Source organism: Petromyzon marinus, chromosome 48, assembly GCF_048934315.1.
Source record: "Petromyzon marinus isolate PM22_M1 ecotype Great Lakes invasive population chromosome 48, UKy_Petmar_22M1.pri1.0, whole genome shotgun sequence".
In the NCBI taxonomy this organism is placed as follows: Eukaryota; Metazoa; Chordata; class Hyperoartia; order Petromyzontiformes; family Petromyzontidae; genus Petromyzon; species Petromyzon marinus.
The window spans coordinates 5111429-5138153 of record NC_133714.1 but is presented as its reverse complement, the minus strand read 5'-3'; the positions used below and the strand labels follow the sequence as shown (position 1 = coordinate 5138153).

The window sequence follows — 26725 nt, the reverse complement described above, 5'->3', positions numbered from 1 at the left end:
ACTTAGTAATCCACTCACAGCCAATGGTGGCACGTGAATGGCCGCCCTATCCGACGCGGGCCCCCACACCCCACCGTGCAGACATCAAAACATCCCTTAAGAGGCTGCTAGTTCGCGTTAAAACAAAAACAAAAAATGCTATTTCAAAATTTTAATATATATAAAGTGACAGTTTAATTGTGAAGTAATTGTTAACAAGGTTTATACAGCGAGACACTTTTGTTGTTGTTGTTGGTCGCGGCCTGGTCTAGGAGTTGCGACATCACGAGCGGGGTTTTGGTAAGGGCAGCTGCCTCCATCACCACCATCACCACCATCGTGGTGTTTATTGCGATTACTATTGCCATTCATCATCAATCATCGTCGTGGTGTCTAGCAGCTTCAACACGGCAGTGTGTGTGTTTGTGTTTATAGGAGGGTGGCTGCCTATTTGTAGCTCGGTGCAGCGCGTGAGAGGAGCGGTGGCGCAGCGGTTGACCGCCGCTGCCTCCGTGCCGAGTTCGCGATTCCCGTCAGCGACGACAGCAAGTGACTGCGAATCATTCAACCGGGTCCCTCGCCTGCATCGACTCCGCCTTAAAGCGACTGCCTTGGTACGGTGTCAACACCCCAGCGCTGGGGAGACAAAGACGGCCGGGCGTGGTGGCTGTGTTGCCACTCTAACCACCCCCCCCCCCCCAACGCTCCCTCGTGTACCGCCGCCGTGCCGGCCTTAATAGGTGCTCGCTAACAGCACTTTGCCCTAACAAGTCTGCTAAGGCTACACGGGGGGAAAGTCTTTGTACGTTGTGTTAACTCGTATTGAGGCGTCTTTAGTATACGGAGGGCCGTGTATAGTCAAGGTAACACGTCGATTGTAGAAGCGTTAACTACAGCGAGATACAACTACAACACTACTACCACCACCACCACGCGTGCATTAATCTGTCATTTGCGAGATACAAATAGTGGTTACAGTGCATTGTAGTTACAGTGCAGTAGTTTACAGTGCACTGTAGTTACAGTGCAGTAGTTTACAGTGCACTGTTGTTACAGTAGGAGCGGTGGCGCAGTGCTTGGCGCGCGGTGTCGTGGGCCTGCTCCTAGACACGGCTCACATCGGTGGTGAGTGATGTTAGTCGTGGTTAACGTCGGTGGTGAGTGGTGTTAGTCGTGGTTAACGTCGGTGGTGAGTGATAGTCGTGGTTAACGTCGGTGGTGAGTGTTAGTCGTGGTTAACGTCGGTGGTGAGTGATAGTCGTGGTTAACGTCGGTGGTGAGTGTTGTTAGTCGTGGTTAACGTCGGTGGTGAGTGATGTTAGTCGTGGCTCACATCGGTGGTGAGTGTTGTTAGTCGTGGTTATGTCGGTGGTGAGTGTTGTTAGTCGTGGTTAACGTCGGTGGTGAGTGATGTTAGTCGTGGTTAACGTCGGTGGCGAGTGATGTTAGTCGTGGTTAACGTCGGTGGTGAGTGATAGTCGTGGTTAACGTCGGTGGTGAGTGTTAGTCGTGGTTAACGTCGGTGGTGAGTGATAGTCGTGGTTAACGTCGGTGGTGAGTGTTGTTAGTCGTGGTTAACGTCGGTGGTGAGTGATAGTCGTGGTTAACGTCGGTGGTGAGTGATGTTAGTCGTGGTTAACGTCGGTGGTGAGTGATAGTCGTGGTTAACGTCGGTGGTGAGTGTTAGTCGTGGTTAACGTCGGTGGTGAGTGATGTTAGTCGTGGTTAACGTCGGTGGTGAGTGATGTTAGTCGTGGTTAGCATCGGTGGTGAGTGATGTTAGTCGTGGTTAACATCGGTGGTGAGTGATGTTAGTCGTGGTTAACGTCGGTGGTGAGTGATGTTAGTCGTGGTTAACGTCGGTGGTGAGTGTTGTTAGTCGTGGTTAACATCGGTGGTGAGTGATGTTAGTCGTGGTTAACATCGGTGGTGAGTGATGTTAGTCGTGGTTAACGTCGGTGGTGAGTGATGTTAGTCGTGGTTAACATCGGTGGTGAGTGATGTTAGTCGTGGTTAACGTCGGTGGTGAGTGATGTTAGTCGTGGTTAACGTCGGTGGTGAGTGATGTTAGTCGTGGTTAACGTCGGTGGTGAGTGTTGTTAGTCGTGGTTCAACGTCGGTGGTGAGTGATGTTAGTCGTGGTTAACGTCGGTGGTGAGTGATGTTAGTCGTGATTAACGTCGGTGGTGAGTGATGTTAGTCGTGAGTCGTTGTTAACGTCGGTGGTGAGTGATGTTAGTCGTGGTTAACATCGGTGGTGAGTGATAGTCGTGGTTAACGTCGGTGGTGAGTGTTGTTAGTCATTGTTAACGTAGGTGGTAAGTGATGTTAGTCGTGGTTAACGTCGGTGGTGAGTAATAGTCGTGGTTATGTCGGTGGTGAGTGATAGTCGTGGTTAGCGTCGGTGGTGAGTGATGTTAGTCGTGGTTAGCGTCGGTGGTGAGTGATGTTAGTCGTGGTTAACGTCGGTGGTGAGTGATGTTAGTCGTGGTTAACGTCGGTGGTGAGTGATGTTAGTCGTGGTTAACGTCGGTGGTGAGTGATGTTAGTCGTGGTTAACGTCGGTGGTGAGTGATGTTAGTCGTGGTTAACGTCGGTGGTGAGTGATGTTAGTCGTGGTTAACGTCGGTGGTGAGTGATGTTAGTCGTGGTTAGCATCGGTGGTGAGTGATGTTAGTCGTGGTTAACGTCGGTGGTGAGTGATAGTCGTGGTTAACGTCGGTGGTGAGTGTTGTTAGTCGTGGTTAACGTCGGTGGTGAGTGATGTTAGTCGTGGTTAACGTCGGTGGTGAGTGATGTTAGTCGTGGTTAAAGTCGGTGGTGAGTGTTGTTAGTCGTGGTTAACGTCGGTGGTGAGTGATGTTAGTCGTGGTTAACGTCGGTGGTGAGTGATGTTAGTCGTGGTTAACGTCGGTGGTGAGTGGTGTTAGTCGTGGTTAACGTCGGTGGTGAGTGATGTGAGTCGTGGTTATGTCGGTGGTGAGTGATGTTAGTCGTGGCTCACATCGGTGGTGAGTGTTGTTAGTCGTGGTTATGTCGGTGGTGAGTGTTGTTAGTCGTGGTTAACGTCGGTGGTGAGTGATGTTAGTCGTGGTTAACGTCGGTGGTGAGTGATGTTAGTCGTGGTTAACGTCGGTGGTGAGTGGTGTTAGTCGTGGTTAACGTCGGTGGTGAGTGATGTTAGTCGTGGTTAACGTCGGTGGTGAGTGGTGTTAGTCGTGGTTAACGTCGGTGGTGAGTGATGTGAGTCGTGGTTATGTCGGTGGTGAGTGATGTTAGTCGTGGCTCACATCGGTGGTGAGTGTTGTTAGTCGTGATTATGTCGGTGGTGAGTGTTGTTAGTCGTGGTTAACGTCGGTGGTGAGTGATGTTAGTCGTGGTTAACGTCGGTGGCGAGTGATGTTAGTCGTGGTTAACGTCGGTGGTGAGTGATAGTCGTGGTTAACGTCGGTGGTGAGTGTTAGTCGTGGTTAACGTCGGTGGTGAGTGATAGTCGTGGTTAACGTCGGTGGTGAGTGTTGTTAGTCGTGGTTAACGTCGGTGGTGAGTGATAGTCGTGGTTAACGTCGGTGGTGAGTGATGTTAGTCGTGGTTAACGTCGGTGGTGAGTGATAGTCGTGGTTAACGTCGGTGGTGAGTGTTAGTCGTGGTTAACGTCGGTGGTGAGTGATGTTAGTCGTGGTTAACGTCGGTGGTGAGTGGTGTTAGTCGTGGTTAACGTCGGTGGTGAGTGATGTTAGTCGTGGTTAACGTCGGTGGTGAGTGATGTTAGTCGTGGTTAACATCGGTGGTGAGTGATGTTAGTCGTGGTTAACGTCGGTGGTGAGTGTTGTTAGTCGTGGTTAACATCGGTGGTGAGTGATGTTAGTCGTGGTTAACATCGGTGGTGAGTGATGTTAGTCGTGGTTAACGTCGGTGGTGAGTGATGTTAGTCGTGGTTAACGTCGGTGGTGAGTGTTGTTAGTCGTGGTTAACATCGGTGGTGAGTGATGTTAGTCGTGGTTAACATCGGTGGTGAGTGATGTTAGTCGTGGTTAACGTCGGTGGTGAGTGATGTTAGTCGTGGTTAACATCGGTGGTGAGTGATGTTAGTCGTGGTTAACGTCGGTGGTGAGTGATGTTAGTCGTGGTTAACGTCGGTGGTGAGTGATGTTAGTCGTGGTTAACGTCGGTGGTGAGTGTTGTTAGTCGTGGTTAACGTCGGTGGTGAGTGATGTTAGTCGTGGTTAACGTCGGTGGTGAGTGATGTTAGTCGTGATTAACGTCGGTGGTGAGTGATGTTAGTCGTGAGTCGTTGTTAACGTCGGTGGTGAGTGATGTTAGTCGTGGTTAACATCGGTGGTGAGTGATAGTCGTGGTTAACGTCGGTGGTGAGTGTTGTTAGTCATTGTTAACGTAGGTGGTAAGTGATGTTAGTCGTGGTTAACGTCGGTGGTGAGTAATAGTCGTGGTTATGTCGGTGGTGAGTGATAGTCGTGGTTAGCGTCGGTGGTGAGTGATGTTAGTCGTGGTTAGCGTCGGTGGTGAGTGATGTTAGTCGTGGTTAACGTCGGTGGTGAGTGATGTTAGTCGTGGTTAACGTCGGTGGTGAGTGATGTTAGTCGTGGTTAACGTCGGTGGTGAGTGATGTTAGTCGTGGTTAACGTCGGTGGTGAGTGATGTTAGTCGTGGTTAACGTCGGTGGTGAGTGATGTTAGTCGTGGTTAACGTCGGTGGTGAGTGATGTTAGTCGTGGTTAGCATCGGTGGTGAGTGATGTTAGTCGTGGTTAACGTCGGTGGTGAGTGATAGTCGTGGTTAACGTCGGTGGTGAGTGTTGTTAGTCGTGGTTAACGTCGGTGGTGAGTGATGTTAGTCGTGGTTAACGTCGGTGGTGAGTGATGTTAGTCGTGGTTAAAGTCGGTGGTGAGTGTTGTTAGTCGTGGTTAACGTCGGTGGTGAGTGATGTTAGTCGTGGTTAACGTCGGTGGTGAGTGATGTTAGTCGTGGTTAACGTCGGTGGTGAGTGATGTTAGTCGTGGTTAACGTCGGTGGTGAGTGATGTTAGTCGTGGTTATGTCGGTGGTGAGTGATGTTAGTCGTGGTTAACGTCGGTGGTGAGTGATGTTAGTCGTGGTTAACGTCGGTGGTGAGTGATGTTAGTCGTGATTAACGTCGGTGGTGAGTGATGTTAGTCGTGAGTCGTTGTTAACGTCGGTGGTGAGTGATGTTAGTCGTGGTTAACATCGGTGGTGAGTGATAGTCGTGGTTAACGTCGGTGGTGAGTGTTGTTAGTCATTGTTAACGTAGGTGGTAAGTGATGTTAGTCGTGGTTAACGTCGGTGGTGAGTAATAGTCGTGGTTATGTCGGTGGTGAGTGATGTTAGTCGTGGTTAGCGTCGGTGGTGAGTGATGTTAGTCGTGGTTAACGTCGGTGGTGAGTGATGTTAGTCGTGGATAACGTCGGTGGTGAGTGATAGTCGTGGTTATGTCGGTGGTGAGTGATAGTCGTGGTTAGCGTCGGTGGTGAGTGATGTTAGTCGTGGTTAACGTCGGTGGTGAGTGATGTTAGTCGTGGTTAACGTCGGTGGTGAGTGTTGTTAGTCGTGGTTAACGTCGGTGGTGAGTGATGTTAGTCGTGGTTAACGTCGGTGGCGAGTGATGTTAGTCGTGGATAACGTCGGTGGCGAGTGATGTTAGTCGTGGTTAACGTCGGTGGCGAGTGATGTTAGTCGTGGTTAACGTCGGTGGCGAGTGATGTTAGTTGTGGTTAACGTCGGTGGCGAGTGATGTTAGTCGTGGTTAACGTCGGTGGCGAGTGATGTTAGTCGTGGTTAACGTCGGTGGTGAGTGATGTTAGTCGTGGTTAACGTCGGTGGTGAGTGATGTTAGTCGTGGTTAGCATCGGTGGTGAGTGATGTTAGTCGTGGTTAACGTCGGTGGTGAGTGATGTTAGTCGTGGTTAGCATCGGTGGTGAGTGATATTAGTCGTGGTCTGGCAACCCCTGTAAACTGACACGGATTGTGGAGGCCTTCAACCTGCAGTGAATTAACACCGTGGCTATGAATTAAATGTTATATGCACATACAACGGCCATGTTGTTCCGGGGTTTGCACAACATCGTATGGTATGCTATAATAACGGTCAATAATCTACTGCTGGATGATGCCACAATCAATCTGCGCTTGAGCTGATCCCGTCGTTCCATCTCCCCTCTCGGGCGAGTGATCTCCTTTGGCCGAATTCCCCATCACCAATATAGGGCATCACTCCTTCCTTGGACAATGAGTTTTAACTGATGACTCCATCACGATAGGAAGTGGATACAGCCAGGCCTAGGTCGACTTTATCAATAAACCACTTTGGACATTTAAGTGGCTAAAATAAGAATCATATATTTAGGTCGCGTTTGTGAGGCTACTTCATTTTTCATCCTGTTAGATAGTAGTGAATTGTCTTTCGAAGATGAGTAGTGGTTCCGTAATGTATCCTTTGCACGTGGTTAATATTTTTTTCCCCCCCCCAGGAGAGAGGAAAACAACTCATTTGTCTTGATATGTGCGTCCGTTAAGGTGGGAGAAAGAAGTCGCAATGAAGTTGCGCGTGCGACACGGAGGATGTACTCAGCTCCTGGAAATAGTCAACGAGGGCGCCACGCTGGGACAGCTGCAGCAGCAAATACGCGACAACCTCCTGGCCAGCTTTCACATCGGGTAAAGACGATTTGCCACGGGGATCCTTACGCGGAGCCCACTGGTTGTGTCGATGCGTTCTGATGTGTACGTAAGAGATTATAAATGGGATAAACTTGGAATGCAAGCACCCAGCTATTCAGCAACCAGGGAAATATTTCCGCTTGGTTGGTTAACTTTGTTTGTCCTTTTTTTATTGTTCTCATAAATTGCAGTCGTGTTATGATGCCATATGATGCCAGTATCGTTGGTTGCTGGCTGCTTTCAGAGAGGATCTGAGGTTCGAATAATTGTAACGCTCTTCCAACACATGTGCTTCCCAGACGAGATGCGGCATTTGAGATATCGCTGAATAGAAAAGACGTGCTCAGTGATTGGGAGACACCTCTTCAGGAGTACGGCATCGTCTCTGGAGACCTCGTTTGGATTCTTCTTGCGGAAGGTGGTTCCAACTGGCGCATCGACGTCCCCGCTTTGGCCATTATTTGCAGAGTTTTTGGAGAGGTGCATTTAATTATGTTCCTGCGTGTACTGTCTGCTGTGACAGGAATTGGAACATTCTCATTGACGAAAAAATATTATCGAACCGAAAAGCGTGAAAACCATCTCGGGATACACGTTTGGAATTGCATTCTGAGACAGGAACACGTTGATTACATGTGCATGTTAATGACATTACAACTTAAGAAAGTGGGTTTGGGCAGGTTACCTTGCAAGATGTTAACTACCTTGCCTGCTATACAGGAGGACATAGGTTTGATCCCGACCCTGACGGCTGTATATTTGGAGTTTGCATATTCACCCCGTATTTGCGTGGATTTTTCTCCCGGGTCCTCCGGTTTTTCCCTCCACGCTTAGAATCAACACGCGTTTAAGAGTATTTGGCTGCTATACATTTCCACATGATAAACCACTTCGTTGAGCTGTCATTTGTGGGCAGGTCGCTTCTGAAAGAGAGCCATGTAGCTCAGTTGGCCTTACCTGGTACAATAAAAACAGTTTAGTTTAGATAGGGCGATGGCTGATGGTTGAGAATAATAATAATAATAATGGCTTTGCAGCCAAGGAATGAAACGTGCCCTCGAGAAAAGTACACTGCGGAGATGGAGCAATGAAATCTGCTCGTGTGGAAATCCTAGGTGGGTTATTACAGCATAGGATCGTGTAAGATGGTGAGAGCTTGGGGAAGCCTTCAGCAGTGGGTTAGTCATGGCCTAATGTTTACGGAGGATCATCGTATAGCATGAACACTCTATTTTTCTCAAAGAACCACCATCTGTTATGGATATTCAGATCCCAAAACTAAAGTTTCATCGATATACTTTGTGTCATGGCCAAATTTGTGTTTTACTGTTTCCGGCAGTTAATTAACCCACTGAAAAGCACACGTGAAATGTGAGGTATTCTATTCCCAGTGAATTTACCCCGTTTAAAAACAAGACCGAAGTTATATTTTGTAGCATCCACGTATTAATCGATGGTGTCGCCTTGATAGTGCAGCTAGCACCTTCCTGATGCCCTATCGGTGATGGTGACACGACATGGATAGTGTTGTCGAACACCAAAATGAAAAGGGTACACTGCATGCACAGCACTTTTTCATAATAATTGGTCGCGAAAGCCTACGTGTTGAACTGACAGCACTTTTTGTCATTTGTCCAGGCTCGGCTGCAACGTGCGGCGCTGGTGCAACTTCCTCAAGAGCCCGCGATGACCATGCTCATGGCCTGACGAGCAGACTCCGTGGAAATGCACCCACCGCCTTCCCTGCGTCAGTGGCAACGCCTTCGGGGAGTGAAGCGCAGCAAAGCAAAGGCGCCGCGATCACTCAAAAGACCCTGCCGTCCGCAAGCGGTGCCAATGAAAATGACGACGCTGGTTCCTGGACGCGGGCGTCTCCGGCTGCCGGTCCCCCTCCTCCGCCTCTCGTCATGCTCTGCAGCGAGTCGGAGGGCGGCCGCGTCCCTGAAGCGCTGGAGCGGGAGTACGAGCAGGCGGGCGTGGCGAGCCAGTGCGACGCACTCGCGGTGGCTCTGCATGTGCTGATGATTGAAGCCGGCTTCGCAGCTGCCGCACAGGTTCATTCTGCCTCCGATTAGCCATTTAACCTCGCGTTTGTACGCACTGTTGAACTGTTTTTCTCACCCGTACGTAGCCAGCAGTGTTAATCGGTGGCGCGGGGGGGATGACGTGACATGTGAATGATGTCGTCATTCCTTTCGAATTATTTTTTTTTTAATCCACCTGGCCTGGTGGCTCCGCGGTAGAGCCAGCAGCTTTCAGCGCAAGTTCAAGTTTTGGTTGGGGATTCAATTGGCCCATCATCCCTTTTTAGGGTCGATAGAATGAGTACCACTTTGTGGGGAAGACAACAGTGGTTGTCCTGGATAGAATTGCACCATTGCAGGAATGCGTAATTCCCACCAATCGCATCGGGGATGTAAACGGGAGATGAGCACCAACTCTCAATGCTCATTATGCATGAAATAAATTCAACTTTTTTCGTGGAATTAAAACTTTTAACTTATAGAATACTGATTTTAAACAACCTTTCATTTCATTTTTTCATAAAATTTATTTTTGAGGTTCATGGTATTTCCTGTATTGTGTGTGTTTTAGCATTTGTACTCAAACTTACTCTGGATATGAGATTTGACATCATTGTTCGGTTGATTATTTTAAATGATTCAAAAGCTTGATTTCGTGCTCCAATCACCCGTTGAATGCCGTTGCTGATTTTATTTACGTTATGACAATGCGTGCAATAATGAGTTAAATGTTGTTCTGTACGTTACATACTGCATTCTCTTTGTCACAACAAGGATCGGGCAGAGTGCCATCAGGCACAAGCAAGTCTCCCGAGTGGCCTGCCTAGAGGCTGGAGAAGGCCCGGGGTATACACATTAAGGTACAGCCACCCTCTCTGCCATGGTGCCACCTGTAACCTCACCTGCATCCCCATGGGCCAAGCTCTGGTGGTTAATGGTGAGTGTAATTTCACATGCAAAAATAATGGAATCAATTGCGTGCACATTCTTTGATAGCATTTCTCGTTTAGTGTGATGCTGCCGTGCCTTTAGTCGAATGGTTAGCACACTGGACTGTCAATTCGGAGGTCACTGGCTTAATCTGCCGGCGTGGCAACGCAGTATTATGAATGGGTACACCAAAGGTGATCGGCAGATCTCGTGTGGTGGGTAAAATGGATACTCCCATGTCTTCCAATACGCCTGGCCAGGGTGCAGTAATAGGCCAGATATCCTCTAGAGCAGCGGTCCCCAACCTTTTTGGCACCAGGGACCGGTTTCGTGGAAGACAATTTTTTTTCACGGACCGGGTGGGGGCGGGGGGTTCATCATTGGGTCTTTCCCCCTTTTCAAAGAAGCTCTCCAGCGGCGTTTTGTTTTTTTGACTCATTGTGGCTACTAGGGGTTAGAGCTTGTGGGCTTACTCATTGTGACTACTAGGGGTTAGCTTGTGGGCTTACTCATTGTGGCTACTAGGGGTTAGCTTGTGGGCTTACTCATTGTGGCTACTAGGGGTTAGCTTGTGGGCTTACTCATTGTGGCTACTAGGGGTTAGCTTGTGGGCTTACTCATTGTGGCTACTAGGGGTTAGCTTGTGGGCTTACTCATTGTGGCTACTAGGGGTTAACCTGTGGGTTTACTCATTGTGGCTACTAGGGGTTAGCTTGTGGGCTTACTCATTGTGGCTACTAGGGGTTAACCTGTGGGCTTACTCATTGTGGCTACTAGGGGTTAGCTTGTGGGCTTACTCATTGTGGCTACTAGGGGTTAGCTTGTGGGCTTACTCATTGTGGCTACTAGGGGTTAGCTTGTGGGCTTACTCATTGTGGCTACTAGGGGTTAGCTTGTGGGCTTACTCATTGTGGCTACTAGGGGTTAACCTGTGGGCTTACTCATTGTGGCTACTAGGGGTTAGCTTGTGGGCTTACTCATTGTGGCTACTAGGGGTCAGCTTGTGGGTTACTCATTGTGGATACTAGGGGTTAGCCTGTGGGCTTACTCATTGTGGCTACTAGGGGTTAGCTTGTGGGCTTAGTCATTGTGGCTACTAGGGGTTAGCTTGTGGGCTTACTCATTGTGGCTACTAGGGGTTAGCTTGTGGGCTTAGTCATTGTGGCTACTAGGGGTTAGCTTGTGGGCTTACTCATTGTGGCTACTAGGGGTTAGCTTGTGGGCTTTCTCATTGTGGCTACTAGGGGTCAGCTTGTGGGCTTACTCATTGTGGCTACTAGGGGTTAACCTGTGGGCTTACTCATTGTGGCTACTAGGGGTCAGCTTGTGGGCTTACTCATTGTGGCTACTAGCGATCAGCTTGTGGGCTTACTCATTGTGGCTACTAGGGGTCAGCTTGTGGGCTTACTCATTGTGGCTACTAGGGGTTAGCTTGTGGGCTTTCTCATTGTGGCTACTAGGGGTCAGCTTGTGGGCTTACTCATTGTGGCTACTAGGGGTTAACCTGTGGGCTTACTCATTGTGGCTACTAGGGGTCAGCTTGTGGTCTTACTCATTGTGGCTACTAGCGATCAGCTTGTGGGCTTACTCATTGTGGCTACTAGGGGTCAGCTTGTGGGCTTACTCATTGTGGCTACTAGGGGTTAGCTTGTGGGCTTACCAACACTGCGACTGAGGCAAGCGCGCAGTGCGGGAACGAGGCGCCGATGGAAGTGGTAAATAATAAAATAATGGGCGGGTTCCACGCGCGGACTCACCGCTCTCACCTCCTGCTGTGCGGCCCGGTTCCTAACAGGCCACGGACCGGTACCGGGGGTTGGGGACCCCTGTTCTAGAGGGGGTCTCTCTTGTGCTCTCCCTCTAGTGGATTCCCTTCTGCAAGCAGATGCTTGATGAAGCAATTGCAGGGCTGACCCCTTACCTTTTTTCACGACAGAATTGCAAAAAATTTTTACCCAACCTGTGAAGTGACTTTTTTTTTCATTCTAAACGACGACACTGCCACTCTGCTGCCCGTTTACCTAACTTCGGCATTGTGCTATTTCTCGACTGTGTGGGTGCATTGGTGATTTTTCTATTGTTTTTCCTGCAGGCTGCGTGAACGCGTCGGGAACAACGTTAAGCATAAGCGCACTCAAGTTGATGCCATCGGCGTATGTTCTCGGCAAAGGCGCAGGTAAATTCTGATGATGTGAAGCGCGTAAGATTGTTGCACATGCTCCTGTTTTAGACTCGAGATTGGGTGGAGGTTCGCAGGTTGAATGAGTGCCGGGTGAAAGGAATGAGGGAGTTGAGTCGCAAGCGGACGGTGGAGTCGGTTAAGAAAGTGGAGTCGACAGTTAAGATGCTTTTGGACACAGTTAAGACTTGAGGCCATTGCACGAGTTAAAGGAGAAAAGACGGAGGATGTTGAGGTGCAAGGCGCAGAGTAAATAGTGTTATATTTAGAAGTGATGTACAAGTTAAAGATAAAATATTGTTAGCAACGCATAGTGATGGTTGTGTGATGTTTTACCTGTTTATTTGTTTTACTGACGTGTATGTACATTATTACTAGATGTTAGAATTCGCTTTTTTTATATCCATGTTCCGCATTACACTCCCATATCGCATGTCAAGTTTGAAAGGCTGCAACATACGGTGCCTTAATTCGCAGCCAATTCCCATTACATATTAATTAAAATTCGGGCTATAAAATATCCACAGAGGGGCATGCTTGCATTTTTAGCGATTTTTTAATTAATTGTTTTTCCGCTCGCAAATTTGAGTCTCAACGTTTTATGGCATACTGTCCTGAACTTGCTTTAACATGTCAAGTAAATGGTCATAAATGTATATTTTCACTCGCTCGGTGAGAAGAATGTACCTTTCGTGGCATGTGCCTAGAGGTGATGTGCAGTATGTGTGTCATACTGTGTGTAATATATATGTCGGGGACGGGTAGTGTTGTAACGGTTAGTGCGCTGCCCTACGAACCTGACAACCTTAGTTTAATTCCCACTCGCAGCCAACACCAGTGACAATTATCTCAACTCGTGCTGGGCTTCCCCTAGGTCGACTCAGCCTCAAATGAGTACCTGGTGCATTGTGTAATCATCGCCACTAGGGAGACAAAGGCGGCCGGGCGTGGTGCTGCCGCCCGCCCCTCATGTGCCGTGCTGGCATTCATGTAGGTACTCATCGCTAACAGCACTTGCCCCAACAGCCTGTTAAATGCTATACGGGGGATCTTTGTTTGTGGAGATATATTTGTATATATGGCCTTGTTGAGGGTGTCTGTCCCAACCTTTCACAAATCCACGTGCACTGACTATTCATGTGTGATTGCGTGCGCCCGTGTGTCCATACGTTTGTCTCTGCAGCCCCAGCAAAGGAGGCCTCGCACGCCTACAAAGCTCTTTCTCTGCTCTCCCGCACCTTTAAGGACCACGTAGCATACCCAGCCTTGGCACTCATGAGACAAGGTACAATCTAATGGCCTATCATGTTTACAAAGGACATATAAGAATGGGCGATGGAGGGAGGAAAAAAAATCCCATTCAAGACAAACGGCAGGCAGTAGATCTTAGCAAATGTCATCTCAAATGTGTGGGTATTCTTGCTCTCCAGTTTCCTTACAGATTGAATAATAAGAAATGTGTAAAATGTTGAAAGCAGGACCATTGTGAATATACGCGCTGAATCTCGAGTTTTTTTTTTGTCTTCTTTGGTTTTTTCGATAAAGTCACGTAGAATGAGAATAAAATAATAAATTGATAAAATAAAATAACACAATAATATTCTCACGACGTTTCGGCCACAACACAAGCGGCCTTCATCAGGTGAAGGGACGAGACTGTCTGGTAGGACAGCGCTGTCGTGAGAATATTATTGTGTTATTTTATTTTATCAATTTATTATTTTATTCTCATTCTACGTGACTTTACCGAAAGAACCAAAGAAGATGAATCCTTGCAGTCACGAAAGCTTTAAATCGAATTTTTTTTTTTTGGTACAAGATAATGACTTGTTCTGAAAAGAAGCGGAGATGATGATGATGATGAATCGCCCGTGGCTCTCATTTCCATCTCGTGGTCTATAGCGCTGGGGCTGCCATGTGCTGTGGGCCTCCTGGCGCTGCCCGTGGAGCTGCAGTTGCAGGTGCTGCGCCTGCTGCCCATCCCGGCCGTGCTCGCCGCTGCGCAGGCATGCCGTGCCCTGTGCCTGCTTGGCACGGACCCATCGCTGTGGCGCTCGCTCTACATACGAGACTTCCACCGTACGAGCTCTCTCGCTTCTCTCTGCGTGCGGCGTAGACCTAGCCGAGCTTTGTGCAACTCGAATGAAAGGCCCCCGTGCCACACCTGCCTGCGAGGTCCCATCGAAGTCCTGCTTTTTTGATTCGCAGAAGTGTGGAAATTATCCAGATTGCGGTGAATGGATGCTTTTACATCAAATCGTTTGTGCATTTGGCATGTGTACCGTTCTTATAGCGCAAGGCAAATCGCGAAGACGTTATTTTTTTCACAGAGTCTGCAGTAGTTTTGCAGTAGGGGGCGATGATTGCTGTGTTTTCCCAATTGAGTCATGGTTATTTGAAATGTGGTTGCTGTGCGTGTGGGGAGCGGCAGTGTAGCGGTTAGCGCTCTGCGAATCCGTCGGGCCGAGTTAGATTCCTGCTCACGGCCAACACCAGTGACGATTATCTGAACCAATCCCGGACCTCCCCTAGGTCGACTCGGCCTCAAATGAGCACATCACCACTAGGGAGACAAAGGCAACAGGGCGTGGTGATGGCCACCCTCCCCCCCCCCCTCGTGTGCTGTGCCAGGTGCTCACGAACAGCACTTTCCCCAACAGTCTGTTAAGCCGATACAGGGTATTTTTGGCTTTTTTTGTGATCGGAGTAAACTCGCACACATGCTGAATTTATCAATCGGGAGTTTATCCACCTAACCCCCAACAATGTCGAGAAAATAACGATTGCAGTTGTACTTGTAAATATCAGTAATCAAAGGCTCACAACAAGACTCTTTTAGAGGAGGACCAACGTTTTTACAGGGAGTTGGCAAACATCACAGAAAATTGTTATTTTCATAGTGGAGTATTTTTTTTGGTTTTTACACCCCCCTTCAACACACGCAGCGCATTTGTGTGTTTTGCAGTGGAAGGTTTTTGCCTTCCCTCAACCTCATCAGTCCTAACACCAGTTGAATATTTAACAGGCGGCGAGCAGCACATGAGATGTCAGACTTCGATTTACAACTACTCATTCGTATTCTTAGCTCTTTCGGTAAAGTCATGTTGAAGGGAAACAATAAATAATAAAATATATATAAAACAATAAAAATTCTCACGACGTTTCCACCATGACACAAACGGTCGTCGCCTGATGACGACCGTTTGTGTTATGGTCGAAACGTCGTGAGAATTTGTATTGTTTTATATATATTTTATTGTTTCCCTTCAACGTGACTTTACCGAAAGACCTAAGAACATGAATTACTGCAGTCACGAAAGCTTTAAATCAAAATTTAACTACTCATTCGTCACGTCGTTCCCCAGACCGTGCCAACTCGTACTCTTCCACGCTTGGTCTCTTAACCCCAGATGGGTCTCCTCTCGTCCACTCGGCACAGACCCCCATCATGCTTTCCTGCAGACGAAAATGAAATCGACATATATATTTTTGTATCGTTCCCATATTACTAATAGTTGCATCCATCCACTGCAGCCATACATGTGAGTGTGATGTGGTAAGAGGAGGGGGTGTCGTTCCGTCACACTCGTGCTTTTATTTATCTCTGCAAAACGGCTCCATCGTTTTGTCACCCAAGCATAAGTAAAGGTACTGAATTCAAACGTGTACATTGGAAGCTTGCCTCCTCCCTCTCATCCTTATGTGGATTTTTCCATTGTTTTCATAGTACGTTGCCCTTGTAGATTATTTGGGTCAACATCGTTTAGGCCTGCTATCTTTCTACTTTGGGGTTATTTACAATTTGGATCCCTTGGAAAACAAGTTGTAAATCTCATCAAATTGTCTGTCGAGCAACAAACGTTTAATTTTAGGAATCAAACATCACAACAGTGCACTATTTCGAATTGCACCACGGGATCCTTAACGGCCACTGAGGCCGCGGACATTGTGAAGCAGAGGGCACGGATTTACGATTCGTACAACCACAGTATTAACCAGGGTGGCGATGGGGCTCAAACCACAAACCTCTGCAATAACCGGTAAAACGCGTTACTGCTTGCCCCTTGTATGTAATGTACATGTATAATTTAATGGTTTGATTTTGTTTTTTTAGAATCCAGAATTGACAAGCCGGGCACAGACTGGAAAAAGGTATTATCATGCTCAGTTCTCTTCAATAAACATTGACTCAACCCTTGGCATCATAGTATTTACATTGCGATAGAGGTTCATGACTGTTTACTTCAAATTATTACACAAGCTGTGTGTGTTGGTTTCTGTTAAATGGTTTTGAGTTTGTAGATGTTAATTATGCTCTGACATATCGATGTGAATCATGGCCATAAGATCTAAATGTGTCTGTACTTGCATCTGTGTTGTGTGTATGTGTGCCAAAGTGAAATGTGTGCATTCCCTTCCTTCACAATACATTCACAGCAGTTGTCAAACTTAAGTCTTTTTGTTGCACAGCAGCATCGCCACTGAATTCGTTCATTAACATTTTGCTTCTGTTTGCAAATACATGAACAATACAATTACCATATTCCTTAGTAAACATGGAGAGCCCCTGAGAGAGCTCGCGGACCCTGAGCACGAGCGCACGGCACTTATAACCTCGATGAACTTCATCCGAGTGGCATCGACATCGTGTCAACCCTGTCGACGTGTCGTTGTGTGAAACAGCTCTACATCGAGCAGTACCAGCTGAAGATGCGGGCACAGCGCGAAAGGCGAAACGTGCTCGTGCAACCGTGGCCCATGCAAGATCCAATTCCGCTTGCACCAAACCATCCCAGGCCTCCCTACCCCCCCGGTATCATCGGGGGTGCCTACGACGTCTGGCCCGACTTCGGGTTGTCGGGCGGCCCTGTGGGTCCGCTGTTGCAGAGGCAGCCGCCGCGCTGGAGGTTTGACCCAACCGACCCCTCGGGGTCTCGCCGACCTCGATTAAATCCTGGCCCTGGGTTGGGAGGGTTTGGGGGATTCTTCCTGCGCTAACAGATGTGGCTGACCGTAGGGCATCCGGGGTGCGTAGTGTTTTTGGTCATGTTTGCTTTTTTGTTTGTTGCACTAAAAACATTTGCGTGTATAAAACCTGCAATACTCTGTACTGTTCCAAATACCCAAGGGACTGCTGGCGCCTGTGTAGAAACTACAGACTCCGAATGCTTTTCCCAACGTCGTCATAACAAGCGCTGCCGTATAAATGAGAAATATAAACAGTAATATGCTAATTATTTAGGCATTAGCTCTTCTGAACAATAACCTTTTCCTGAAACAACGTTGGCTTGTTTTATTATTTTTTTAATTGTAAGATGGGCACTGTGTTCTTTGGCACTTTTTGTTAAGTAGCTGTTCTCATGGCAGAAGCTGGTTTCTGTCCCATCGGATGACATCAATTAAATTTTCATTGTACTCTATTGTGCTTTGTATTATTACACGGTCAGCAATTGAAACGTGACCGCCGATGTATAACTGCTTTCCATGTAAATTTTGTAAAGAGCTACAGAATTTGTGAGATGTACTGTAGAATATCTATGGGTTTAACACTTTTTATGTTAAATGCTGGAATCCGAATGTAAGACAGTAATTAAAAATGAGCGTCATGTCTTTTGTGAAATGTGTTGCTCTTCCAACTTGCTAGTGAGCTGAAATAATCATATGATAATAGGGTTTTCCCCTTTTTTTCTGGCAACAAAAAAAGGTCTTAAGATGTTAAAACACCAAACTGAAACCTTTTACAGAGAATCATGTTTGCATTAACCACAATGCTTGTGGTCAGAATGCAAACAAAAAACATGCTCTGATAATATATGCATTTAAATTTTGATTTAAAGCTTTCGTGACTGCAGTAATTCATATTCTTAGTTTTTTCGGTAAAGTCACGTTGAAGAGAAACAACAAAATAACAAAATATATATATAAAACAATAAAAAAAATTCTCACGACGTTTCGACCATAACTCAAACGGTCATCATCAGGTTCCGTGATGATGACCGTTTGAGTTATGGTCGAAACGTCGTGAGAATTTTTTATTGTTTTATATATATTTTGTTGTTTCTCTTCAACGTGACTTTACCGAAAAAACTAAGAATAATATATGCATTGTTAAATATCAGAGTGTTTTTTGTTTGCATCTGACCACAAGCATTGTAGTTAATGTAGACATTCCTTGTAAAAGGTTTCAGTTTGGTGTTTTAACGTCTTAACACCTGTTTTGTTGCCAGAAAAAAGGGAAAATCCTATTATCGTATATTTGTTATTGGCAAAGGAGGTCCCATAATAAAAGAATCATAATTTGTGTATCATTAAAACGCTTGTACACGTGATACATTAATTTGTTTGGTTGGCTTTATCGAGATGTTTGTGTATTTCACAACGCACATTTGGTCAAATTCTTCCGTGGCCTAACCCAAAATTCTATTACGAATTATATTTGTCACGAAAACCTATGCCCTCGAGTAACATAATGTGTGAGTTTTCTTGAACGGCGACAATTTTAAACAGCAAGGTTTATTTGAAACAAAGTGCACACTGAATTAAGGGTTGGGAAGAAATCCCCAGAAATACTAAATGGGTTAAGACAATTAAAGTAATTTCACTTCCTCAATGTATAAAACGCGTCATTTATGTAAGCACCACCTGTTGAGCCAATAAATGGTAAAATTGCAACATACCGTTGTCACCTCTCGTTTGTTACCTCGCCAGCAACCACCCTTGGTTAATCCTTATGCAATTTGAACTTGTATACTTTTTTTTCTATAGGTAAAGGAGCGCTAAGGTGGCAAGATCGCTGGGTATGCAGGGAGTCGTGGGTTCGATCCCGACCCTGACGCCCGTACATCTGGAGGTTGCGTGTCTCTCGCCATTGTCGTGGATTTTTCTTTTTTCCTCCCGAGTCCTCTGGTTTATTTCCCCCCACATTTAGAGTCGACGTGCGTTTGGAGTTTTGCTGCAATACATTTCCACATGTTGAGCTATCATTTGTGGCCAGGTCGCTTCTGAAAAAGAACCTGATAGCCGAGTTGGGCTTTAGCTGGTAAAATACATTTTTTGTCGTGATTGGTTTACCGTTACTTTGCACTCTTATTGTGTTTTTTTTTCCATTTGCTTACCGTTGTAACTTTCTGACCCGCCCCTACTGAGCGTCTGTGAAAAAGAGCTTCATAGTTCATCAGATTCCTCCCAGTATAAGTAAAGATTCTGATTCTTAAGTCTGTATTTAAAAAAAATGCTTACTGTGGCCAATGCCCGCAGAATTGAACCAGCGACAGCATTCCACAGCGAGCATCCTTTTTATGCGTTGTGCTGCAATTTCTGGGAAGCCAGAAGGCCGAATTCTTATCATTGCCTTGCTGTGTTGTTTGATGGGGGGAGGAGGGGGGGCACATGGGGAAGGTTGGGCAAACACGTGTGTGATTAGCCTTTGGGAGCCCAGAGTGGATCTGAGAACGCCACAGCAAACCCACATCCCGCGCATGGTAAGAGCTCTCTTATTTTTATCTTCACGCGAAAGCAGCAGTCTAGAAAATGTGTATAGATATGTGCCTGCATGACTGATGACGAGTGTTTTGTATATTTGATTGTCGTGCATAGCAGTACTACGCAGTATCTGTAGGACACTAGGTGGGGTTTGTTTGGTTGTAAGCAAAATTACTTTGAAGTAAAGGGACAATGTATCGAACTGTTTCTGTGATGTTGCATTTCCTGTTGAAACAACTCAAACTTTGAACACTAACACATTGTCGACTGCTTGTCTTGAGCTGTTATGTGTGCCAACATCTTAGGGAAAATATTGCCATGGGGCGCAATGGATATTGGATCAAATGCGTATTCTCTGCGGGATTCCTGCTGATCTGCATCATTGTTGCACCGGCTAATGCAGGTACACACAAGCAGGGCCTTATTAAACTTGCCTTCAGGCACAGGAGTGCTTTGAAACTTCAAATCCACACTTGTGAAATACATAAGAGCGTGCCTGCCAATTTTTCCCTTGAGTATTTCGATATTTGCACAAAAATAAAACGTTTTCTAAGCTTAATTGCATAACTTTTTATGATGGCTATGAGTCTGCCTGTTGGAATTTTTTAATGTATAATTTTATTAGATTCTGCTCACAAGGTCTTATGCGGCTCCATAGCGTAAAGCCTTGACCCCTGAATTGCGAGGCGGTGTGTCACTTATTTGCAGTGTGCAGACATCCTCATGTAAACATTGCAAAACAGTTGTCATTGTATGGCCGTCCGTTTCAGTTCTATTAAGTTATTGGTTACGGTTTGAATACCAGCGAGCTAATCGCGATAAGCAATTTTATAGGTTTACATGAAAGGTTCGAACGAAACTTCGTGGAAGGTTTAGCGTAACTAATGTGGAACAAATAATAATTGAGGCAGAGGGAGAAAAGTTTGCGATGGGTGGGACACGTTGCAAGATAGAGGGCAGCTTACTGAATCGGGCATTGATTGCATGGAAATGTAGTTGTTAACTTGCGTTGTACAGTTAGCATTGCTGATAACTGACCGGTGGAATCGTAACACTTTGGTATTTACTGAGCACATAAATGCAGCTGCATCTCAAGGCGCTGAACATAAAGTAGGATGCGCATCACAGGAGTCGAGCAACATATGGGGAAGATGTATTTTGTGTAACAGAAAGCGAAACGTCTTGAGAATTTTATTGTTTTATATTTTTATTATGTTATTGTTTCCCTTCTACGTGACTTTACCGAAAGAACCAAGAATATTAGAAAGCTGTTTCATATACTGTATATGTATCAGAGGGTCGGTCATAGGCAGAAAAGGAGGCGGCCTTAAGTCTTGACTTGAATGGCACAGGTGCGATCAGGCAGGGGCGGAGCTACGGGGGGGGGGGGGGGCTGGGGGGGGGCTTAGCCCCCCCTGAAATTTTGGGAAAGTCGGTAATCCAGATAACCGGACATCCGGCTGCTGCAAAATGCTGCAGGCTGCCACCTCGTGCTGCCCTGCAGGCTGCCACCTCGTGCTGCCCTGCAGGCTGCCACCTCGTGCTGCCCTGCAGGCTGCCACCTCGTGCTGCCCTGCAGGCTGCCACCTCGTACTGCCCTGCAGGCTGCCACCTTGTGTGCTGCCCTGCAGGCTGCCACCTCGTACTGCCCTGCAGGCTGCCACCTCGTGTGCTGCCCTGCAGGCTGCCACCTCGTGCTGCCCTGCAGGCTGCCACCTCGTGCTGCCCTGCAGGCTGCCACCTTGTGTGCTGCCCTGCAAGCTGCCACCTTGTGCTGCCCTGCAGGCTGCCACCTTGTGTGCTGCCCTGCAGGCTGCCACCTCGTGCTGCCCTGCAGGCTGCCACCTCGTGCTGCCCTGCAGGCTGCCACCTCGTGCTGCCCTGCAGGCTGCCACCTCGTGCTGCCCTGCAGGCTGCTTGAGCGGCAGCCTTTCGAACTTATTGAACTTATTAGTCACATCAGCGGCTCCGACCTATTAATAAACTCCGCGTTCAAATCCAATAAAATTAGTTTTATACATTTGTGGCGCCCATTGGAAAACATTACACTGGACATCTCAGAATATTGAAGTCAGCCCCGCCAAAGTCAAAATTCCTTTCTCTGCCCCTGCGATCAGGAGAAGTGAATTCCAGCAGGATGAGCAACTCACCACTGAGCAACTCACCACTGAGCGGAGGTTCACCGAATTTTAGTGTATTTGATTCGTTATACAGATGGTCCCGTTTAGCCAATCGCCCTGCTATTTTACGAGGGAAATCAGTGGTGTGCGAGTACAGCAACAACACATAGGCAAGGACATCAATATAAGTGAGAGTTTTGACAGTGACCTGGTTACTGGAGTGGCGAGCACATGGTGGGAAGGAGAGTGTGATGAGAGGGGAGAAGTTGGTGGGGAGGAGGGGGAGTCCGTGGAGGATTTTGGATGGATTGGAGTCAGTGGAGAGGATTGGGTTAATGTGGTTTCTTCTATGAGTGATGGCCTTCTGGATAATTTGCAGTTTGGAGGTGAGAGATTGTGGGACGGCCATTGAGGAGGGGTCAAGGTGAGAGTGACGAGTTACACTAGTCTAGGAAGAAGCAAATGTAGGAAATATTGTGCATATTCAGGCTGATTTGTTATTGTCAGTTGTGATCACTGTTGGTAAAATCAACCCTGCGTTGGTCACATTTAAAATTGTTTTACTTGTTTTGCAGCTCTTAGCCTTGGCACAACATTTCAAACTTCATCTACAGAAGAAGAGAGCTTGACCCCACTTCACACCACACCTCCGCTTTTCAACACTATGGGTACTTATTGAGTAAAGCCCTCCAACCTCAACCGGCTACCCGTGAATTAAGTAGCACGGTCGTTGAATTCTACTCGCTTGACAGACAATGGAACAATGGCCCGGTTTTCGTAGCCCCCTTGTGATGAACGAGCCAACCTGCTGATGGCAAGTGGGCAGAAGCACCCTCCTGGTGTTGTGGCCCCCTGCACTAGATATGACCGTGTGTTCTACACCACACGGCGCCGACGCAAAATGTCCATGGGTGCCGTAGGGTGAGATTAACGTATTGGCTGTGCACTGGTGCGCAATATAAAAAAGAAGAAAAAAAGCTACATTTTCGCAATGATTAATTTTCCCGCTATTCGCAACCCCAGTCAGAAAATCTTGTGAGGCCGTTGCGTCCAAAATCAGTTTTCGTGATGTTTGAAGCAGTCGGAAGACGAATGTTATGAGCAGCTGAACACGAACATTAACAGTTTGTTGTGAGTCCCCGTATGGAACCCAGCCTTATGAGGATTGGCTCCGTGTTACAAAGGCAGATTTGACTCGTGCCCTAGACTTGGTCGGACAGTTCCTCGATTCAATTGCGGAATCATTTCTTGTGCAGACGTTGGCATCGGAAGATCATGACTCGTGGTGTCACATTCGAATGCGAAAGCAGCTGCTCAATCTAAATGCAACTTCTGATGAAGAGTCTGCAGCTCGCTCAAGGACAACAGCGACATCGTCGCTGGGGATTAAACTCAGGACATTATACATACATGTGAAGCAAGCACTCTACCACTGAGCTCCATCCCTACCGTTGGGCCTCAGATTCATTATCGAAATGAATCGTGAAGATGTTGGCATTAACGTGTCCTGACACAGACATGATCATTTTAAATGATAATAGTTGTATCTGAACTTGTATACCATCGAGAAAGCTGTTTTTTTTTAATATATATTAAGGGGTTGGTCATAGCCAGAAAAGAAGACGGCCTTAAGTCTTGGTTTGAATGGGCACAGGAACGATGAGCAGAAGTGAATTCCAGCAGAGAATTAGTAACCAACCAATGAGCAGAGGTTAACCGAGTTTGAGTTGATTTGATATGTATCACAGATGGTCCCGTTTAGCCAATTGCCCTGCTATTTTACGAGGGAAATCAGTGGTGTGCGAGTACAGCAACAACAAAAAGGCAAGGACATCAATACAAGTGAGAGTTTTGACAGAGTGCCCTGGATACTGGAGTGGCGAGCACATGGTGGGAAGTAGAGTGTGATGAGAGGGGAGAAGTTGGCGGGGAGGAGGGAGGAGTCCGTGGAGTATTTTGGATTGACTGGAGTCAGTGGAGAGGATTGGGTTGATGTGGTTTCTTTTATGAGTGATGGCCTTCTGGATAATTTGCAGTTTGGAGGTGAGAGATTGGGGGACGGCCATTGAGGAGGGGTCAAGGTGAGAGTGACGAGTTACACTAGTCTAGGAAGAAGCGAATGCAGGAAATATTGTGCATATTCAGGCTGATTTGTTATTGTCAGTTGTGATCACTTGGTAAAATTAACCCTGCGTTGGTCACATTTAAAATTGTTTTACTTGTTTTGCAGCTCCTAGCCTTGGCACAACATTTCAAACTTCATCTACAGAAGAAGAGAGCTTGACCCCACTTCACACCACACCTCTGCTTTTCAACACTATGGGTACTTATTGAGTAAAGCCCTCCAACCTCAACCGGCTACCCGTGAATTAAGTAGCACGGTCGTTGAATTCTACTCGCTTGACAGACAATGGAACAATGGCCCGGTTTTCGTAGCCCCCTTGTGATGAACGAGACAACCTGCTGATGGCAAGTGGGCAGAAGCACCCTCCTGGTGTTGTGGCCCCCTGCACTAGATATGACCGTGTGTTCTACACCACACGGCGCCGACGCAAAATTTCCACGGGTGCCGTAGGGTGAGATTAACGTATTGGCTGTGCACTGGTGCGCAATATAAAAAAAAAGAAGAAATAAAGCTACATTTTCGCAATGATTAATTTTCCCGCTATTCGCAACCCCAGTCAGAAAATCTTGTGAGGCAGTTGCGTCCAAAATCAGTTTTCGTGATGTTTGAACAGTCGGAAGACGAATGTTATGAGCAGCTGAACACGAACATTAACAGTTTGTTGTGAGTCCCCGTATGGAACCCAGCCTTATGAGGATTGGCTCCGTGTTACAAAGGCAGATTTGACTCGTGCCCTAGACTTGGTCGGACAGTTCCTCGATTCAATTGCGGAATCATTTCTTGTGCAGACGTTGGCATCAGAAGGACATGACTCGTGGTGTCACATTCGAATGCGAAAGCAGCTGCTCAATCTAAATGCAACTTCTGATTAAGAGTCTGCAGCTCGCTCAAGGACAACAGCGACATCGTCGCTGGGGATTTAACTCAGGACATTATACATACATGTGAAGCAAGCACTCTACCACTGGAGCTCCATCCCTACCGTTGGGCCTCAGATTCATTATCGAAATGAATCGTGAAGATGTTGGCATTAACGTGTCCTGACACAGACATGATCATTTTAAATGACAACAGTTGTATCTGAACTTGTATACCATCGAGAAAGCTGTTTTTTAAAATATATATTAAGGGGTTGGTCATAGGCAGAAAAGAAGACGGCCTTAAGTCTTGGTTTGAATGGGCACAGGAACGATGAGCAGAAGTGAATTCCAGCAGAGAATTAGTAACCAACCAATGAGCAGAGGTTAACCGAGTTTGAGTTGATTTGATGTGTATCACAGATGGTCCCGTTTAGCCAATTGCCCTGCTATTTTACGAGGGAAATCAGTGGTGTGCGAGTACAGCAACAACAAAAAGGCAAGGACATCAATACAAGTGAGAGTTTTGACAGAGTGCCCTGGTTACTGGAGTGGCAAGCACATGGTGGGAAGTAGAGTGTGATGAGAGGAGAGAAGTTGGCGGGGAGGAGGGAAGAGTCTTTGCAGGATTTTGGATTGACTGGAGGTAGTAGAGAGGATCTGATGATTGGGTTGATGTGGTTTATTCTATGAGTGATGTCCTTCTGGATAATTTGCAGTTTGGAGGTGAGAGATTGGGGGAAGGTGAGAGTGACGAGTTTCACTAGTCTAGGAAATAGCAAATGCAGGAGATATTGTGCATATTCAGGCTGATTTCTTGTTGTCATTTGTGATCACTAAAATCAAACCTACGTTGGTCACATTTTTACATTGTTTTAAACTTCATTAGACCTCCTTTGCCAGTACCAAAATATAATAATAGGGTTTTTCTCTTTTTTTCTGGCAACAAAACTGAAACCTTTTTACAAGGATTCATGTCTGCATTAACCACAATACTTGCAGTCAAAATGCAAACAAAAAAACATACTATGATAATATATGCATTGTCCTTGAAACTGATTGGTCCACACAGAAAAAAGGGGAAAAACCCTATTATTATGTTTTAAACTTGTTTCGCAGTTCCTCACTTTGGCACAACATTTCAAACTTCATCTACAGAACAAGAGAGCTTGACCCCACCTCAATCCATACCTCCGCTTTTCAACACTCGGGGTACGTACTGAGTAAAGCCCTCCAACCTCTACCGGCTATCCATGAATTAAGTAACACGCTCGCTGAATGCTACTCGCTGGACAATGGAACAATGGCTCTGTTTCGTAGCCCCCTTGTGGCGAACGAGACAACCTGCTGAAGGCAGGCGGGCAAGAAGCACCCTCTTGGTGTTGAAGCCCCCTGCACTAGAATCGACCGTTCTACACCCCCACGGCACCTCCACAAAGTTTACACGGGTGCCGTAGCATTCCACATCTAATGTTAGCTTTGGCAGATGGTCTTGTAAGGGTCAAATTACCGTATTGGCTGTACACCGGTGGTGCTTGGTATTGAAAAAGAAAATCTTCGCAATTATTAATTTTCCCACGATTCGCAACCCTGGTCAGAAAATCTTGCGGGGTGGTGGTGATGATGTTCGAAGCAGCCGGAAGACGAAGCTTCACAGTCTGTTGCCGTATAACAGCACCCAGCCTGATGACGATGGGCTGCTCCGTGTTCCTCGACTCAGGAATCATTTCTCGTGCGGACGGTGGCATCAAAAGATCACGGCTGAGTTTTCAGTTTCATTTATTTGGTATAGCCCCGTGAGCCATTCGGCTCTTGAATCGGGTGCAACCGCAACAAACAAAAACATGAACAATAAACATCTTAAAGTGACTACACGCAAACAGAAAAATCCAGGAAAAAACAGCAAAGTCTTCCAGAAAAAAGCACCGCACATCAACGCTGTGTGCAAAAATCCAAGTGGGATGCAAGTCAAACAATAACAACCATAAGACAATTTAGATTAAAGTTATCAGTCTAACTCTGTACTACAACAAACAAATATGGCTAAACCAAAACGACTCGTGGTGTTACACACCCGAATGGGAAAGAGGCTGCTGCATCTAAGTGCAACTTCTGATCCAGAGTCCTGCACCTCACTCAAGGGCAACAGCGGCATCGTCAGAGTATTTTATGAGGACCGCTGTGTTATGCTTCACCGGTGTACCGCCAATACGACGAAATATTCTGGGGCAGTGACGCGGCCTCTGGGTAAGCAATGCTTGCGGCTTGTTGCAGAGGATCGCCGTTCTGTTCGGGGGGGGCCCTGGTTAACACTCTGGATGAGTTAACTGAAAA

General features: G+C 46.8%; 2 protein-coding genes and 1 long non-coding RNA gene across 10 annotated transcripts in view; 2 read left to right on the top strand and 1 right to left on the bottom strand.

The window, feature by feature from the left end:
- Window positions 1-18481, top strand: FBXO7 (F-box protein 7). 2 transcript variants are annotated; one of them, XM_032972309.2, is made up of 12 exons: window positions 1-279; window positions 415-593; window positions 1036-1104; window positions 6531-6671; window positions 6974-7092; window positions 8313-8728; window positions 9473-9635; window positions 11721-11804; window positions 12991-13092; window positions 13710-13886; window positions 15922-15959; window positions 16491-18481. In XM_032972309.2, exons 4-12 carry the CDS (start codon window positions 6550-6552, stop codon window positions 16803-16805), a joined length of 1536 nt encoding a protein of 511 aa, XP_032828200.2. In that variant the 5' UTR covers window positions 1-279; window positions 415-593; window positions 1036-1104; window positions 6531-6549; the 3' UTR covers window positions 16806-18481. The 2 variants fall into 2 exon arrangements, with proteins under 2 accessions (XP_032828200.2, XP_032828199.2); XM_032972308.2 differs by lacking the exon at window positions 1036-1104.
- The window catches only part of LOC142931075 (uncharacterized), a 17591-nt gene continuing 5401 nt past the window's right edge, over window positions 14536-26725 (bottom strand). The window contains exon 2 of the long non-coding RNA XR_012947082.1: window positions 14536-15263. This is a non-coding gene — a long non-coding RNA (uncharacterized LOC142931075). The remainder of the gene's footprint in view (window positions 15264-26725) is intronic.
- The window catches only part of LOC116952751 (sushi, von Willebrand factor type A, EGF and pentraxin domain-containing protein 1-like), a 23501-nt gene continuing 15955 nt past the window's right edge, over window positions 19180-26725 (top strand). The window contains exons 1-5 of one of the 7 annotated variants that reach the window (XM_032972359.2): window positions 19180-19288; window positions 19595-19692; window positions 21985-22077; window positions 23640-23732; window positions 25511-25603. In XM_032972359.2, the coding sequence (XP_032828250.2) occupies window positions 19608-19692; window positions 21985-22077; window positions 23640-23732; window positions 25511-25603 (364 nt within the window). In that variant the 5' untranslated portion in view covers window positions 19180-19288; window positions 19595-19607. The remainder of the gene's footprint in view (window positions 19289-19594; window positions 19693-21984; window positions 22078-23639; window positions 23733-25510; window positions 25604-26725) is intronic. The other 6 variants (XM_032972361.2, XM_032972365.2, XM_032972364.2 and 3 more) reach the window with 6 other exon arrangements.

Bases quoted from the DNA above. Each gene is read 5' to 3' on its own strand.
- FBXO7 (XM_032972308.2), top strand. From the start codon at position 6,550: ATGAAGTTGCGCGTGCGACACGGAGGATGTACTCAGCTCCTGGAAATA. The intron at 9,636-11,720 runs GTGAGTGTAATT...TTTTTCCTGCAG, and splicing joins CCAAGCTCTGGTGGTTAATG to GCTGCGTGAACGCGTCGGGA. The intron at 15,960-16,490 runs GTATTATCATGC...TGTGTGAAACAG, and splicing joins CGGGCACAGACTGGAAAAAG to CTCTACATCGAGCAGTACCA.